General features: G+C 39.3%; 1 protein-coding gene across 1 annotated transcript; it reads right to left on the bottom strand.

Moving 5' to 3' along the window:
• Window positions 1-24: 24 nt before the first annotated feature.
• Window positions 25-13,352, bottom strand: CWC15 (CWC15 spliceosome associated protein homolog). Its single transcript, XM_005417731.2, has 6 exons — window positions 13,220-13,352; window positions 11,097-11,209; window positions 10,100-10,188; window positions 9,253-9,363; window positions 731-849; window positions 25-470 (listed from the first exon to the last, which is right to left on the bottom strand). Exons 1-6 carry the CDS (start codon window positions 13,348-13,350, stop codon window positions 341-343), a joined length of 693 nt encoding a protein of 230 aa, XP_005417788.1. The 5' UTR covers window positions 13,351-13,352; the 3' UTR covers window positions 25-340.
• Window positions 13,353-15,153: the final 1,801 nt, after the last annotated feature.

Raw genomic sequence — 15,153 nt, 5'->3', positions numbered from 1 at the left:
AACAGAGGGCATTTTGGAAAGCAATTTAAATGATCAGCAGTATTTATTGCAAATCAGCTTCCCTCTTTTACGATTTACAGGTGGACAGTAAAACTAAACACACATGAAGAAAAAAACACATCCATGAGACACAAACTGGTTTAATTAAAACTGTAAAGGAAAACAATATGCAGGAATAAAAACTCCAGATACATAGCACTTATTGATTATGAAGCTGTTGCTGATCTTGGAAAAGCATTTGTGAATCCATGACCAAACATTCAGCCTTAAATTCTGAAGGAAAGGGAGGGAACGGCCACGACCTACCAAGTCCTTCTGCACTACTGCACATAAAACTGTACTACTTGATATATTTTTCCATGAACTTCTTGTGAAACTCTGATCGCAGAGTATCATTGACGAATCTTTTGTCCTTTTTCGTTTCGTCTATCCCCTTGGCACAGTTCTTGAAGACAACATCATCATCCCACCTGAAAACAGAAGTTTTTAATTTCAGTAAGCTTGTATGAAAATTAGGTGCGATATACAAAAACATATAAATGGAGTTTGACCCTCTTACAGAACAACTAGTCATTAAGATGATCTATTTTTCTACCCCAAGCTATCTCCTACACACTTGTGACAAGATCTGATGAAGGAAACAGAAACCAGCTACTGTGATAACACTTTCTGACTCTGAACAGTGAGAGTCAGCAAGGGGATGGGTGTCACTGAACAGACTGCACAGTACCTCCTTTTAACTTTGAAGTGTGCCTGAGGCTGTGCTGGCCCAGTGAGGTGCAGCAGTGGGTTACCACTCAGGATGTTCTCCATCCGAATTCTCTCTTCTTCAGCCTTTTGCTCTTGTTCCTGAGAACCAGAAATGGATATATTATTTTTCTAGGCCACTTTTCTCCTCTAGTTGGTAGAGATACACACTATTTAGCTTTGAACATTCACACAGATGGAGCTTTAATTCTTAGCTCAGATTTTTCAGAGTGTTTGGCACTTGCATATGAGGAGATTAAGGACAGAAGCAGAGATACTCTACAGAGCTTGATTTTGCTAATAAACTGTCTAACTAGCAAGACTCATATCGGCTCTACTTAGCTCTGATGTGCCATCAAATATTCAGGTAAATTCTAGCTTTGCCATATACATATTTATTATATTAAAAACTGTATACACATTAAAAGGTTTTCTTTATCCTCATGAGAAAAGACAGTACATCATACAATATTCAGTAGGCAGAAGAAAACATACAGCATATTAAAACTTCCCTATTTTCAGCAGCTGTTTGGATTTTACAACTACAACTTCCCTAGGGACCAATTAAAAAGAATATTGAGAATCTCACCACAGTGAAATGAACAGAGGATGTCATAAGACTATTTAAGAGTTTCAATATTAAGAAGCAGACAAATTTTCTTGTCCTTGTACTGTCAAATGCATATAACTCAAACCTAAGTGAAGCAATGCACTGCACAAAGTAATTTCACTGCCCACACTTTCAAGCTCTATTAGCACATCTAGTGACTTAAATGTTTTCAGACTTCAAAATGAATGTTTAATATTATTTTTACATATTTTTCCACAAGCTTCCACAAATATTGAAAAGAGTGTTCTTTGATGAAAGAACTAGTAGGAAAAAAAAGTAATTCTTTAAATTAGGATGACTAAGTAGGTTTCCTACTCTGAAGCATGGCGTGAAGACACTGGTTAAAAAATAAATGGAAGCTTCATTAGCACTGCAGGAGAATCAAACCACGGCTTTTAAAAATTATATAAACTAAAGAGATCATGAGGTCAGGGTTTTTCTCCAAGCTGGGGAAAAAAAAACCTGCAGAAAATTAATTGCTGAAAACTTCTACAGGATGTCAAGAGAGGAAGCCGTTTCCTTGCTGCTGGAGTTTACAAGGTTTAAATGTTAAACTTGATGCTGATGCTAGCCAGAGTTCCCTAGCTTCAAACATTTAATCAATACTAAGTTATTTATTATTACCTTAAATTTACTATATTTTTCCATTAAATTGATCAGATATGTGACATTTTGGATGGATGCCCTATCCCTGGAAGTGTTTAGGGCCAGGCTGGATGGAGCTCTGAGGAACCTGGTCTAGTGGAAGGTGTCCATGCCCATAGCAAGGGGTTTGGAAGGAGATGACCTTTAAGGTCCCTTCCAACCCAAACCATCCTGTGGTTCTATTAAATTTTCTTTTAAAATACCTCAGCTTTCTTAAGAACATGGATTTAATGTACACACAAATAGCAGATGATGCAGGATCACTGGTAAAGATTTTACTTTTCAAAATCTACTCAAGTTTTAGTTATGAAAAAACACCTACCATTACACTGCTTCTTACAAAATGTAGAACCAGCTGCAATGAATTGCCAGTGGGATGGGAAAAGCTCCCCAGAAGGGCACATTGCTCAAAAACAAAGCACAGCTTCAGGACAAGCCCTGTAATGCCCTTATTAAAATATATGCCTTGGAATATATGCCTTGGAAACACTTGCTCTTTCCTGCTACTGTATCCATGGAGCTTTAACACAAACCACAACAATTAGAAGTTATTAACACAAATCAACTGAGGTTTTGAATTTTCAAACAGCTCTAAATCTAACATTTGCAGTCCAGCTTCTGTTATTATCACCCCAGTAAGTAAGGTAACATGGAGAACAAAAATATTTCATATGGAACAGCAAGTTCCTCCCATGTTAGAAATATAAACTCAAATTATACTTTTCACTGTGGATCAGAGACAAGAAATGTATGCAGCTGCTTAAGCACAGAATGCCAACCTTTGATTTACCATCTTCCTTCCACATAACATGGAACAGCCAAGAGCCATGAAATCCCATTTACTGCAGTCTGTTGCCATGTGCTCCCACCAGAAGTCCAGCAGCCCTCAGACTGTTGTACAGCACATGCATGCAAAGCACTGCTTTCAAACCAAACAAAATCTTGGGCACTGGAACAAGCAAAAACCCAGTACTGATCTTCAGGTACCTCCCAGGAGGTGATCAGGTACTGCTTATGACCATCAGCAAATTTACAGCTGGATTCAAGCATGTGAAGTTTTCTCAGTGTTGTCCAAAATGAGGTGGGCTCTGCATCACTAACTTTAATCTCCAATGCTCCACTAAAAGTGAGGCTTTGAAAACACAACAGGCCAGGAAAAAACACTGAGAGCAAATGAAAAGGCTACAAACCAAAAATTCCTAATCAAGAGAAGGCAGCACTACTAAGACCATTGTAAGAAATAAATAGTCCTCTATTGAAAAATGGCTCTGTGGAGAGAACTTGTTCCAAGCATCTATATGCAAACAGATGCAGCAGTTTCTCATTTTAGAGCTGGAGTCCAGGTGAACTCTTCTGAAGGTGGCAGGTAGAGCATGGCACAGTCTCATCCTCTAAGATATTAACTGCAGCCATGCTCCAAAGTCACTGAACCTGTGCATCATGCATTACCTTATCTGAGGCAGACATTACTATTTTGGTTTGGGTTTTTATGATGCATGAAAATGCATCCACACACCACTGACATACACTACAATGCACTTCACATACGATTTTTTTAGTGGTCAAAAATCGACTGGAGTCAGCCAGCACCTCTTCAGGAGGAATTGCAGTTCCTCTTCCTTCCCTTTCCCCATTTCAGATTTAATCTCATCAATTCCTACAAAACTGATGCACTACAGCACTCTCCACCATGCATGAAGAGAAGCAAAAAGCACTCAGTCATTTGAACGGCAAATATTCAAAATCACAAGAGAAAGATAAAGCCAATATTAAGAATCATAAAAAACAGGCATACAGTACTCCCATGTACTTCCTACACACAGATGCACATTCTAATTTTCTATATTAAGATTTCTTATTTAAAAATAAATTGAAATTACACATAATACACATTCTAATTTTCTATATTAAGATTTCTTATTTAAAAATAAATTGAAATTACACATAATAAAATTACACATCTTCTATACTAAGATTTCTTATTTAAAAATAAATTGAAATTACACCTCACCCTAACCTTTATCTGCTTTGACATAACCCATATAATATCCTTCAGCTTCAATCAGCCTGACATAGTTCAATTTCTAGTAACAAAGAAAAGCATTAAGTGACAAAATGTGGTGATAGAAAAAAAAATCAAAGCTGAAATAACACTTTTAAGAAGTGTTATACTACAAGCACTAGTGTAAGACTAAAAGAGGGATTTAGCTCTGGGTTAAGACACCAACAGCTGGACATGGTCCCATAGGCACCTGAGCTCACACCTTGGCAGAAACCTAGAGGATACAAGAGGGAGCCAAGGCTGCTTTTAGAGCTCACAATAAATTACTGCTCACACTAAATTATGACAAAGGAGACCAACCACACTCCAGGCTCTACTGACTGCATCTCCACTGCACCACCATGCAGGCTATGAGACACAACTTGTACACGGGCCCCAGTAATTTGGCTTTTTGGGCTCAAGTAAATTCTGTCTACAGAATTATTGCTAGCAAAAAAACTGCATTGACTTAAGTCAACTACAGTTGCAGAGGACTGAGAAGTGGCAGATAAAATAATTGGTAGAGGCAATCTTGGGAATTTCTTTTCTTGGCCCATCTGTTTCTGACTGCAAAGGAAAGAAAAACATTGTTACCATGTTTATTTTGAGCATAGTTCCTACCCTTAGCACAGAGCAAGATTACTTTTACAGAAAGTGCTGAAATTCCCCAAATGACTCCATTGTATAAAAGTCAGTTATCCTACTCAGCTTTTATAGATGTTGAGCAGCTGAAAAAAACGTGAAATACCCAATTTCACCAAAGGCTAGAAAAAGTTTAAAAATATAAATTGCATAACCTGATTTCAATGGTAATTTTTGAATGACAAACTATGACAGCACTGCCTTTAGCAGCAGGAAATGAAATTCAAGAATGCACAGACACACCCCTGTAATCTGACCCTGTGCAAGTTACTAACTGTGCAACACAGAGATTGAAAAAATTAATTGGAACTTCAAAAACAAAGAGCACCAAGTAATCACAATGGCAGCGTCCACACGCAGCTTTGTTGTGATTTTGTCCACAAGGAAAGGGATGTTACCGCTAGTTCTTGTCAAGGTTTAAGTATTCCTGGCATGTCTCAAACACTGAATGAAGAAACATACTCTGCCATGTGCTTTTGCCTCTTTACTGAAATTTTCTTAATCACTGATTTGATCTTCTAGTTTTAGTCAGACCCTTGAGATTTAAGTGAAAATGTTAAAAGCTATCAAGACTCATTTTCTGATGTTTTATTTGAAAGCCTGTGACATGGCTAAAACAGGGGCAGAGCTAAGATTTACTCTGATCACTGGTAAAGTAATATATTCAGTTATAGAGAAACTTGGTGAAATAAAACTGTTAGAAAACAAATTGAAATTTTTTTCTGCTCTAAGCTAAGCAAAGAAAAATTAGATATTAAAACAAGTTTGCCAGAACTGCACACATACATTCAGCTGCTCACTAGTTTGAAGTTTCTTTTTAATTATTTCAACTTACTTTCTAAGGAAGCACTTGAAAACTGAAAAACAAGAGCATTGTAAAGCTTAATTTAGAATATTGAAATGTTTCCTGAAACCTATCCGTGGATGGTAAACACAGACACTGATTTAGTGTTTGTACAGTTTTATACAGACCTAGAATAATCCCACAGAAAGGGCTTTCAAAACTAGAATTTCCTGGTCAGTTTAGTGTCTACCAGAAACAATCTGAGATTACAATTGTAAAGGAAACATCAAGAGGACTCCCATGCTCAAACAATTTTTTAAAAACATTCATAGTATTTATTTAATGATTCTACATAACTTCAGGGAACTAAGCATTTTGAGAAGTTAACAAGCTTTGAGAGGAACTGTTTGACTGACAAACTATTAGAACCTCTTAATATTAATATTGTCAAAATTAGATTTAGAGGATTTCTATGGAAATTGGTGTTACCCATAAGGGTAGTTAACAGAGAACAGGACGCCCCATAAAAAGCAGATTCTCATATTTTGTTTTTAACTGCTGTTTCAGCACAGATGCATTTGGAAAGAAGCCATTCTCCTTTAATGGCAACTTAAATAATGGACACCAAAGTGATGAGTGAAGACTATTAACAAAAATACAGTTTACTCTAAATGAAATCTTAGAAGTAATTGGACCAGCATTTTAATAAATCAAAGTAACTAAAGTATCAGGGAAAAATCTACATATGGCACAGGTTTAGGATGTATTGCAGTAGTTTACCCACTTAATCTTGTTAAGACCCTGGGATGTTCCAAGAAGATGACAAGAAGAGACACGTTAATCTGTGTAACAATGGGGTCAGAGAATGATGATCAGTGTGAAGAGAGAACAGGTATTCACTCTACAGTTTCTCTTTGCCTGGCCACTGGCTTATCCACATTGTCTACTGTGGACAGCAGCATTTCAGCAGGTAAAGCATTCCTGTACATGGATTTGGATTAACAGCAACTGCACAGCTAAGACTTTACATGAGATGCCATCCTGAAGTCATCTGAATTATTAATACAAGGTTACCTACAAAATTAGGTCTAAATCATGGCTTGCAGTACATAGTAACATGAAATAACATGCACCTTAAAGGAAAAGGATTTTATTTTATATAGAATAACTCTGAAATGCTTAGCCAGTAACACCTTATTCCAAAGGTGTGGAAAACAAGGCATAACCTAAACAGATTGCACACTAAAGCCAACAAACAGAAGATTTCTTTCCAAAGATGACCCTTACTCCTAAAGACTCTTACCAAGGCTGTGGCCCATTTTGGCTTTTACTTTTTCCATCAAAATAGTCTTAGCTTCCTATTCCCAAAAAAACCACAAGAAAATAAAAATCCAGGTACCTGTAGAGCACCTCTATTTATTGAAGATGTCAATTTTAAAGAGAGACTACCTACCACCAACCAGTGAAAGGATGAACACTGTAGGACTAGATTCTGACTGTGCAATAGTGGGCACTATTGCAAATAAATAACACAATTTTATTCACTATGCATGCAGCACTGGACATTACAAGCCCTGCTGCTGGGTTAGGAGAACATCCATGAAAGTAACATATAATACCTGTAAGAGACAGCAAAACAAGTGCTATCCCAAATACTTTGTGGCTTTTAGCACCATCTAGTGACAAAATGAGAATTTCAGAGAGGTTATGATATTCCTACTTTCCACACAGGATAAAAGAAGCAAGCACTTGGTTATCTGAGCTGCAATTTACTATTACTTTCCTAATGCAAGTTTTCTACACTGAAATGTGACTAGTTATGCTGTTTAATCTTAATGCATAACTTAGAATTATCAAACAAAGTGGAAAATCCACACAGACCTACAATTTCATTTTAAGCACTGTGCAAGGACAAGTGAACTTAAAATCTTTCCTACACATGGCTAAACTTAATTTGTAGTTTAGTACATTTCACCTAGGAATACATGGCCAAATTGTTGGCAGTGTTTTTAAGTAATTTTCACCAAGTTGTTACTACAAAAGACAAATTCATGATGTGCCTTAAATGCCTAGATAAAGACACAAGAGATGCTTTCAGACATCCTTTAATGCAGAAGATTCTCACAGGCGAGATGGGCAGTCAAGTAGCAACAGTCTTGTACAGCACAATTTCTGCAATGAAGCAGCATGGTACAGCTTTTAGCCTTGTGTACTATTTAAGTGCAAAACCGCAGAGCTCACTTGTTTTACAGGCCTTGTTGATTCTAAAGGTAAATTTTTATATTGTTAGGCAAGAACAGGCTCACAACTACAATGCTGCCAACAGCAGCTAAAACATTATCCTCTCCTAGCTGTTCCTAGTGTCTGCTGGAAGCTCAGCCCTGTTCACTGCCAGCTAAGCATTCATGAAAAACACTGAACTATGAATGTGTATGTTAAGCTACAGGAAAAGTTACAAGTACAGAAGCACTAAAGCATTATGTTGTCAGAGCAGCTTTTGATTAGTCTCCTGATCAGCATCTAATGTGTTTATTTAGCATGTTCTAAAAAATACCTCAGATAAGTTTATACACAGGTGACAGGTGGGTTGGTTTTCTGACAGACTTTTTGATGGTTTGGGGTATTTGTTTTGATTTACACAAATGGAAAGTATACTTATAAAAACATACAAAACCACTCCAGGTGAAGGAACCAAAGTTTCACAAAAGTACTAAAATTATTTAAGCCCTATTTAAAACCAGAAAGCTCTTAGTAAAAGCAGATGAGGGAATGCTGCACATACCCACTACTTCTGTTGCACCACCAGAGCGTTTCAGCAGTGCAGATTAAATATCTGGACTCTAAATTCTGTTGCAATATAATATTAGAACCAGTACCCAATATAAACTTAAAACCTGATAAGTTTGACAACACGAACCACTCCCAGAAACTAGTCCGAACTCCCAGTACCTACAAGTCCAATCAATAGTTAGGAATTTTTCTAATGCACTTCACACAACAATCCCTCTTACACCAAGGACCACTAGCATAGGATTGAGTCCCACCCACAGGAAAACATCTGTAACTACAGGGACTTTCCCCCCCTTTCAAGGGCAGAAGCTGATGTAGAGAGCGAGATTATAGAGAGGTATGAAAGCTGCATGTGAATGGAGTTTCCCAGTTCTGAAAAGACTGCTGTATTGTTATTTGCTTTTGCAGAGACAACTTTCAAATGAATTTGCCTGTGTATAATCACATGAAAATAGTTCTGGTCTTACAGTTCAAATTGGAGCTCCTTGCAGCACCAAAGCTGTAAAAGGACAACTACTGTATAAAACCTGCAGCCATAAGAAGCAGCACCAAAAAGCATGCATTTTTATTTCATAAATTAAAATAGTATTTCTTGTTTCATTAAAGCTAGTTAGCAAACTAAATTACACTGGATTGCATGCAGCTCACTAATGCTACTACATCCTTTGGTATGATAGCTGGGTGCAGAGGACTTAGACATGAAATCAATATTATCTTGACTCACTGCATGTACAAAGTGTAGGAAAAGGGAATAAAATGTTTCAGTGAGTAAAACATCCAATATGTCTTATATAGGAAAAAAACCCGATAATTATTGGACAGAAAAACAAATCCATCATATCTGAGAGGAGGTTTGAACTTTCTCTATCATATCTGAGAGGAGGTTTGAACTTTGTTTACCAGTTCTCACTCATCCCAAGTACTTAAGGCACATCAGTTTTAATAGATATCAGTTCACAAAAAACCAAGTGCTTTTTAATGTGTAGATTTTACCTTTCGAGCTTGTTCTTCAGCTCGTTCTTTCTTGATTTTTTCCAGTTCAGCCAGAAGGGCTGCAGTGTCATCATCATCACTGTCTTCCAAGTCTTCATCTTCATCATCTTCCTAAAAGTAACAAATGGAAAGCAAGAATCAGCTTGCTCATTTCATTTAATAAAAAATGGCCCCAGGCTGCCCAACTAAGGCTACAATTTTGCTGGTGGCTGATTTCTGAAATACTTGGGTAGCAACAAATACAATACAAATAGGGTTTTTGCTCTTTTATAGTAAAGTCAAGAGACAAAAATGTTTATGCTTTTGGGATGACTGCAATTAAAAATGCTATGTAACTGACAGACTCTAGAGAATGGCTGTCACTCTCCAATCATTGTGATACAAGTCATTCTGTGTGCCTGATTAACCTGTCCAGTACTGCTGGGACCAAAAACCACCAAATTAAAAAGCCCAGAGCTTACTGTCAAGCCTTTGACTTAACTCCCTAGATGTCAGCAATAAGAAGCACAGTCAAAGGCAAGCACTGGTGGCTCCTGCAGACAGTCATTTGGAGGTACCTCAACTGTTCTACTCTTGGGGAATTCTTACTAAGCCAGTGGTAATTTCCCATACTGTAAGTGGTATTTTCAGTTTCCTAGATTTTTGTGCTTTCCAAGAATACCATTACAGCATGGACCAGAATCCTCCGAACCACTCTGGACTTTCACCACAGTACAGAAGCTGTAAAAGGAAAATACATTGGAACCTGTCTGAAATCTTTAGAGAACCTAGAAGTACATATAGTATTAACAGCAAATCCTTAAGGCAGGGTAACAAAAGGAAAGAAGACAGAAAAGAAGATACATACATCAGTAAGAGGATCATCTGCATCAAGATTTGCCGCAGGAATCTGGTCTAGCCGAGGCTTCTTAGACACAGAAGATGATGTTGTATGTTCTGTGGTGTAAGAGAAAAAAAAAAAAGGCGTTTAAGTCATGTCATTTAACAGCATCTAGTGTCAGAAAGCAAAAATCTTCACAATTTGTCTTGCATTACAGTAAGAGAAACAAGCTTATGCTTACTTTCCCCTCACTTCTCAGTTTTAATGTCCATGTTAATTCCTCCCACTAGGAAGCCTCAAGAGCAGCAATAACATCCCACACTTACAGTTTGGCCTCCAGAAGTTTTTTTTAAGTCATTATTATTGACATTATTATTAATCAGAAAAAAAGCCATAAAAAACAGAAGTGGAAAAACATTCTTATTACATATATCCAACTGGAGGGTTCCCATTTAGGATGATCCCAAAGCATTACTGTTGGCTAGTTTGGTCCAAACCACATCTACTTTCTTCTGTGAACTTGAAAGCCATGCAATAGCTTCACAGCTAAACCTAAAATACAAGAGGCTGTACTTAAATACTAAAAATGAGTATTTCTCAAAAGGCTCTTCGATTTTGTTATTACTTCACCATATGTGAAAAGAATTGAAAGCATACTTTCAAACAGATTTCTTGTTACACTGGTGCTATAACAGCAGAAGATGAGTCATTACTCTTTCTCCTTCCTGTCTTGCTGGTCCAAGTACAAAAAAAGCCCTTTATTAGCTGTACACGCTTGTTGCCAATTCATTACAATTATACTGTATTAGCTGGGCATGCTTTTCTAGATTTCTGCTAGCATGAAGCCAGCGTGAAAGCCAATGGACATTCCCTTGCAGGTCAACAGCTCTGAACTATCAGGCCAATACCTTAAATTCTACTCTCATGACATGCTGTCTGCAACTGCAAACTACTTACAACACCAAATTTCATGCAAGAGCAATGTTTCACAAAGGAGTTAAGATTTTTGTTTCTTGGTTTTTACCTCTGGTTGGTCTGTCTCTGTTCTTTTCTCTGGCAGCAACTCGTTCTCTCTCCTCCAGCTCCCTTCTGAAATCCCGGTTACGCACCTCTTCAGGAGCATCCTGAGTGGTCTGTCTAAAACAACAAACAGGGAAAAAGCCTGGAGTTTGACACTCTGCAGCTGGGGACAAATTTTTCATGGAGGCCAGTAAATCCTGGGCTGAACGGGTAAGGACAGGGAACAAGAACAGGGTTCCACATACACACGTTTATTCTCTCTTCAGCAGAGCCTTCCTGTGTGTGTATTGCACACACAGACCTGCCAAACCACACACCCCTGCTCCTTCCGGTGGCTGTGGCTCTTGAATGGATGAAAAGACCCTGCTTAAATTCCTACAAAACAGCATGGTAACATCTGTATTTCAATAGGTTGAAATATTCTGCTCTCCAGCAGTCCAACCCCAGTGTCCTAGTAGACATCTACAAACATCATGGTCACCTTTCTCCATTGTTTTACCACCCCAAGCTGCTGCTGCAAACCCAACCTCTAAGGCTTACAGGTAAGACCAAGACTAGAACATCCACTCCATGAACCTTTTCTTCTCCAGGAGCACCGAGCATGACCAATAATAAAAAAGTTAGGACAACAGGCAAAACACCTTGTAATACATATCACCCCTCTTTTATACAACAACACACCAGTGAACTACATATCTGAGCCAGATTAAATTCCATCTAGACACTGCTGAAATTTTTGTGGATATCTTGAAAAGAACTAGTGAATAAAAACAAGCAGCAATTGCTTTCAGCTCTCTGTGAACCCAGTGGAACTACTAAGAGTGTCTAGAAGAAACCCACATGCGAGCCATTATAAACACATTGTGTGCACAGCCCGTCTTTATGATGAAGCCTTTAATTTGCTTTTGTAATTAAAAAAATTAATTTGGTGTCATTGTTAGAGCTGCAAAATCTCCCCAAACCCTGTGCTATGCAAGCAAACATGAGTGGGATTGAAACACTGGACTTTTCCTGCAGTGATGCAGTCCTGGCAATTTAACAAAGACAACGTTTTATTAGCTACTTGGGAGGAAGAAGAGAAGACACTTGATGCTCCCTCCATCTCTCCCTCTCACACAAAAGGAGGGATTTAAAACATATATTGTATATTCCTGTCCCCAGTGACATCTTCCAAAGCAACAGACTGGTGCTCCAAACCCCACTTTTTTTTTACAAAACAAACCACCAGAAATTTTCCCCATTTGGCAGCACTTTTTGTGTTGTTTGTTTTGGTATCCTCCAAAACACTCAGCTCCCTTATGAATACATATTCTTGAAAACCAGAGGGGCAGGAGGGAAGAGGTGGCAGGGTAAATGTCTACACAAAAAAGTGCAAAAGCAAAACCTTAACAGTAATTTCACTGACAAGAGTAACATCAATTAGATAAAACGAGCATTTTTAGATTGACACATTTACTTTAAATTTTATCATACTGACTCCAGGTTTTATTTACTCTTTCAAAAAGAAAAAAAAATATTATGCATTTCAAACATAGGAAAATATTCCTGAGATCACATTATCTTTCTCACTGGTTAAAGAAATTTCTTCTCCCAGGACCTGTGTAAACTACCTGCAGGTTAACATCAGCTCTTCCAACATATCCCACTACCTGAGTGCTATTCCATAGCTCCCCTGCCTCCCCTCAATGCCCTTACACAGTGGTCCTTTGCCAAATACATGATGGTTTTCCAACTTTCAAGATGCGCTCAACTTCATTTCTCTGATCCCAACCTGCTCTGCAAGTGACAGTACTCCCTGCGGCTCACCCACAGTGCCAACTTACTTTCCACTTCACTGCCCAAGAAGTTCATCTCCAAAGTTCATCTTCTGATAATTCATGTACATAAACAGCAACAAATTATCACTAAAATTAAACCTACTCAAATCACCTGCAATGCATTTGAATTCCCAGCTCTGCTTTAGAGACTTTCACTTTTAGCCCATCTGTTCAGCACTCCTGCACAATCTCTGGACCTTGCTCGGTGTCAAGCACATCAATACATACTGAGAAAATTTTAGAGTGCCACTCACAACAAAACAGTCATTCCCAGCCTGCTTTGCCCTGACAATCAAAAAATTATACTAACCTGTATTTGATTTTAGTATGAGAAGGAAGATCTCTGCTAGAATATTGTTTGGATAGCTGGCTTAAGTCTCCTTCACCTTTTCCTCTTCCTCCTCTTGCAGGTTCAAACGTCGGCCTGGCTGCTGTCGTCATCTTCACTCCTACAGAATCAAGGGATGAAACAAGTTGTTACTACAATTCACAGGGTAAGACATCCTTAGGAGCTACTCTGCTCCTGGAACTGCAGAAGCAGTGACAAGCCCCAGTGGTAGCATACAGCTGGTATACCAGCTGTCACTCAGCTCATGATCCTGAAAATTTAAGTAGCATTTCATTGAGAGAATCTATTCAGGTTTCACACAACAGAGTCTTTTCCAATATGCTTGGGAAATGATACATGGACTCTAATTAAGTATGAAGCTACGTTTGTAAAGTAAATAACACCAGCCAGGAACTGATCTCCCATCCTTAAAGCAAGCAGTACAGTCTGGTAACTAAACTCCTTCCCCTCCTGAAAAACCACCCTCAAGAATGACTGCCTGCTGGGCTGAGCCCTTCATCACTCCCCAGAGCACTGCTGGTGCCACCACCAGGAACGCTGGCGCACAGAGACCACAGCATGATCATTAATCACTCATGAACACCAGGCAACACAAACAAAGTGCAAGGAAAAAAGCTTGGATAAAGGGAAAAATTGTCACCAACTCTCCCCCAGAAACTGCAGGAACCCAGCATGTCCTAAAAACCAAACTGGCAGATGCCCAAATTTCTACTATCAGCTCTTCTGTGCCTAAGAGTGAAACAGGCTCCAAACAGCCTCAGCCACCCTGGGAGCACACACCGTGTTCAGCACTGCCTGACAGGACCTGGAGACCCTGCAAGCCCAAACCAAGCTTATTTTGTTAGTTTGTCACTTTGAATGAGAGCACATAATACCCAACTTCAGCATCAAAATGATAATATATTCTGTGGCTCAAAGTAACACCCCATCAGGCAGAACAGTTACTGCCACTGAACTACTACTCAAAAAACCAAAATTAACAGAGGGAAACACCTTTAAAAAGAAGCGAGATGGTAACTAGCATTGGCTGACACTTTTCAGTGATACTGTACCAGTCAGCTGAAGATCAGTGAGCCATTTTAGATCTCTTGGCACACATTCTGCCAGACCCATGATCCAAGAAAGTCACTTGTTCCCATAACTTATCTGTGCTAATTATGTGTAACAGGGGGATCCATGAAATCAGGTAAAGAACAAGATCTGGTGGGGCTGCAGTAGCTTCAGAAAGCATCTGGAAAGCATCCCTGCTTCTCTTTATTTACAGAATTAACCAGGTTGGAAAAGACCTCTGAGTTGAGTTCAACCTGTGACTGAATATAGCCTTGTCAACTAGACCAGGGCAGTAAGTGCCAAAATCCAGTCCATTCTTAAACACTTCGAGGGATAACGGCTCCACTATCCTTGGGCAGCTCATTCCAATGTCCAATCACCCCTTCAGTGAAGAAACTCTTCCTAATGCCCAACCTAAACCCCCACTGGCACGACTTCAGGTCACGTCCTGGGAAAAGATCCCAAACAACTGGCCCCAACCTCCTTCCAGGCACTTGTAGAAAGCGATAAGGTTCCCCTGAGCCTCCTCTGCTCCAGGATAAACAACCGCAGCTCCTCACAGGACTAACTCAGTCTGGATTCAGCTTGGCCTTCAAAGACCCAGACTCAATCCTAAACCTCTCAGATTTCAGCAATACCTGAAGAAGCCTCTTTAGCAGTACCAGGAGTTGTCGGCCAAAAGGGAATGACCGAGCTCGGCCTGCAGCTGGATTGCCTTGGCCTTGCCGGGCTGAGCCCTGACCAGGGGAATCCAAATCGCAGCGTCAGGCCGGGCCCGCCGCCCCCCCGACACCCCCTGCCCCGGAGCCGCCTTTCCGCCCTCCGACCCCTCCCGCAGCCTCCCC

The sequence above is a fragment of the Geospiza fortis genome, unplaced genomic scaffold, assembly GCF_000277835.1.
Source record: "Geospiza fortis unplaced genomic scaffold, GeoFor_1.0 scaffold16, whole genome shotgun sequence".
NCBI lineage: Eukaryota > Metazoa > Chordata > Aves > Passeriformes > Thraupidae > Geospiza > Geospiza fortis.
This window is presented reverse-complemented; position numbering and strand designations above follow the sequence as displayed.

Coding starts and splice junctions, on each gene's coding strand:
- CWC15 (XM_005417731.2), bottom strand. CDS start 13,350: ATGACGACAGCAGCCAGGCCGACGTTTGAACCTGCAAGAGGAGGAAGA. Junction 11,210..13,219: donor CATACTAAAATCAAATACAG/GTTAGTATAATT, acceptor TTGTTGTTTTAG/ACAGACCACTCAGGATGCTC. Junction 10,189..11,096: donor CAGAGACAGACCAACCAGAG/GTAAAAACCAAG, acceptor CTTACACCACAG/AACATACAACATCATCTTCT.